General features: G+C 33.5%; 1 protein-coding gene across 1 annotated transcript; it reads left to right on the top strand.

Annotated features, from left to right (window-relative positions):
- Positions 1-729: 729 nt before the first annotated feature.
- LOC124935324 (ent-kaurenoic acid oxidase 2-like) lies at positions 730-2,751 on the top strand. Its single transcript, XM_047475764.1, has 8 exons — positions 730-959; positions 1,064-1,391; positions 1,474-1,623; positions 1,722-1,982; positions 2,056-2,142; positions 2,221-2,299; positions 2,411-2,517; positions 2,629-2,751. Exons 1-8 carry the CDS (start codon positions 730-732, stop codon positions 2,749-2,751), a joined length of 1,365 nt encoding a protein of 454 aa, XP_047331720.1.
- Positions 2,752-3,010: the final 259 nt, after the last annotated feature.

Here is a 3,010-nt window from a genome sequence, read left to right as displayed (position 1 = left end):
ATTGGTATCAATAATTTGTATCCTCAAACGAATAATCTTGATTCCAACAAGGCCTAACTTGTCTTTAATGGGGTAGGTAACAACTTGTAAATATGCTAGCAATTTTGCTCTTGTAAGTTGATTCATCTCATTCTTAGTGTCATCTTTATAACTCTTGTTGAGGTTAGGTATGAGTCTCAAGTTGTATCTGTAGGGGATCCGATTACCCTCAAAAGGACCTGTGGCACGGTGAGTTCAATCATTACCTCAGTCTTGATTGTTTGGAGCTTATATTTATTAAGAGTTCATGTTTTAATAGTCTTAATGAGCTTATTTTTAGAATCATTAGAACTTAAAATACTCTTACAAATAGAGATTATGTAACATAAATATTTGGACCATTATTCCATTGAATATTTATAAAATTAGCAACTTCCTGGAGACATAAACATGGTAAGTCTGACCTCTTTAAATCTCGTATTATTATTTTACTGCATCTCTGTCGTTTTAGATTAGTGTTATTATTGCAATTTTTAACATTGATTTCATTTTCTTTCTGTGTGAGCAATCTATGTAAAATTTTAAATTGCCAGTATTTGATTTAATTAATAATTTCAATATAAATCCTTTATTGCATGTTATAAGGGGTGTTAATGTTGTCTTGTAGCAGCACTATCTAGACGAATAAAGTAAGAAGGAATATCACTTGCTATTATATACACTCCACACATGATGTAGGGAAGAACATAGATGGAGTCCTCAGTTGGAATATTGTGGTTGACATGGGCTTTGGTAACACTGCCTCTGGTTGGAATGGCTTTGTGGTGGTGGAATGATTTTCGATATTACTTTCCTCACCGTAAATCGAAACTCCCACCAGGTCATATGGGTCTTCCGATCATAGGAGAGATGCTTAACTTCCTTTGGTACTTCAAAGTCATTCGTCGCCCCGATGAATTCATTAATGCCAAGCGACGAAAGTGAGATTCAATTATTATATTGTTATTAACTTCATGTTCATCTGAGAAACTCAGTCTCATTGTCATATGATTAATGTTATCATAACTTTATTATAAAATGGCAGGCACGGTAAAGGAGAGGAGATGTTTAGAACTCACTTGTTTGGTTCACCCTCGATCATAGTGTGCTCGCCATCTATGAGCAAGTTTGTGCTCCAATCATCGGATGATCATTTCAAGATGGCATGGCCATCCATTGAGATCATAGGACACAAGTCTTTGGTTTCGGTTCATGGAACCGCACACATGAGATTGAGAACTTTTATACTCAAAGCTGTCAATCAACCGCAATCCCTCCGATATACGGCTAGTTTGGTGCAGCCACGCATTGTCAAAACCCTTGAGTCATGGGCACAAAAAGGCAGAGTTATTGCCTCCCATGAAATCAGAAAGGTACTATTTATAGATATATATTATTAGTCCAAAACAAAGAGCTTAAGTGTATTAATAATGTCATTTTAATAAAAATATATAGGTGACATTTGAAAATATTGGAAAGTTCTTTGCGAGTTTTGAGCCAGGGCCTACAATGGATTCATTAGCAAAATTCTATGATGTGGTCATACAAGGATTTAGAGCTACTCCTTTAGATTTTCCTGGAACAAGTTATCGTCGCGCCCTTCAGGTCATTTTTAAGTTGGAAAGGAAACATTGTTCTTTCTTACATGCACCTAGTTACACATCTAAGTAATTAGAGTCATAATTTGATTTGAATTTGTTCAGAGTAGAAAGAAGCTGATGACAATATTCAGGGAGGAAATGGAGAAGCGAAGGGAGAATAAGGAGTATGCGACGAGCAAAAAAAACGATATGTTGAATGGGCTGATGGAATTGAAAGATGAATATGACAAGAACCTTGATGAAATTGAAATACTTGACAATATTTTTATCCTTGTGGTTGCGGGATATGAATCTACATCTCTTTCAATAATGTGGGCTATTTACAACCTCGCAAAATACCCCGATGTCCTCGAAAAAGTTCGGGTAAGTACTAATAATTCATAAGAATTTTTAATTATTCGATATTTGATGGATGTTTTTGTGTGTAAAATTGCAGGAGGAGAATCTGAAACTTAGCAAAAGAAGGAATGGACAGTTCATTACTAGTGATGATATTGCTAATGAATTGAAATATACAAATAATGTAGGTGTATAATTTATTTAATAAAAGGATCCCTTTAACAATTTGTTTTTAAATATTAGTACAAATTATTTTGAGCAGGTGGTGGAAGAAACTATTCGAGTGGCTAACGTATCTGCATTTATGTTTCGGACTGTCTCAAAAGATGTCATGTACAAAGGTACAAATATATATTTATCAATTTCTTTAACTATATTGTAAATTTTGGTTTTGACATATATTGGTTAAATAAATAATGTATATATAATTCGGTGTATTTTATAATTTTCAGGATATAAGATACCAAAAGATTGGAAACTCATAGTATGGTCAAGATATATTCATACAAACCCTGAATATTATGAAGATCCAATGTGCTTCAACCCAGATAGATGGGATGTATGTATACTAGTTTTATTTCTTACAAATATCTTAAGCTTTTATACATTATAAATAAAAAGCAATATATTTGTTTCGAATTATTCTTATAATAGTTATTTTTCTCCCTAGAAACCGTCAATACCGGGAACAAATCAAGTATTCGGGATGGGCCTTAGAACTTGTCCAGGGAACATGTTGGCTCGTCTGCAAGTCGCCATATTTATTCATCATCTAGTCGTTGGATATGAGTAAGTCTACATTTATTTAGCTATCTTAGTGAATTGATATTAACTTTTAATTTAAGTTTAGGACTTAATATTATTATACTCATTTAAGGAGAGACTCGGATCGTGTTAACCTCTTAAATTTTAAGAAGAATGTAGTATTACTCATTGAAAACTTGTATAAATATTATGACGTTACAAAATTATAGGGAATTGCAGGTGGAAACTTGTGAATCCAGACGCGAAAATAAATTATCTTCCACACCCGATACTTGCTGATGGAGTAG

Source organism: Impatiens glandulifera, chromosome 4 (genome assembly GCF_907164915.1).
Source record: "Impatiens glandulifera chromosome 4, dImpGla2.1, whole genome shotgun sequence".
NCBI classification, from domain to species: Eukaryota; Viridiplantae; Streptophyta; class Magnoliopsida; order Ericales; family Balsaminaceae; genus Impatiens; species Impatiens glandulifera.
The sequence above is the reverse complement of the archived record's forward strand: the minus strand, read 5'-3'. Positions and strand labels throughout refer to the sequence as shown.

Coding starts and splice junctions, on each gene's coding strand:
- LOC124935324 (XM_047475764.1), top strand. CDS start 730: ATGGAGTCCTCAGTTGGAATATTGTGGTTGACATGGGCTTTGGTAACA. Junction 1,983..2,055: donor ATGTCCTCGAAAAAGTTCGG/GTAAGTACTAAT, acceptor GTAAAATTGCAG/GAGGAGAATCTGAAACTTAG. Junction 2,300..2,410: donor AAAAGATGTCATGTACAAAG/GTACAAATATAT, acceptor TATAATTTTCAG/GATATAAGATACCAAAAGAT.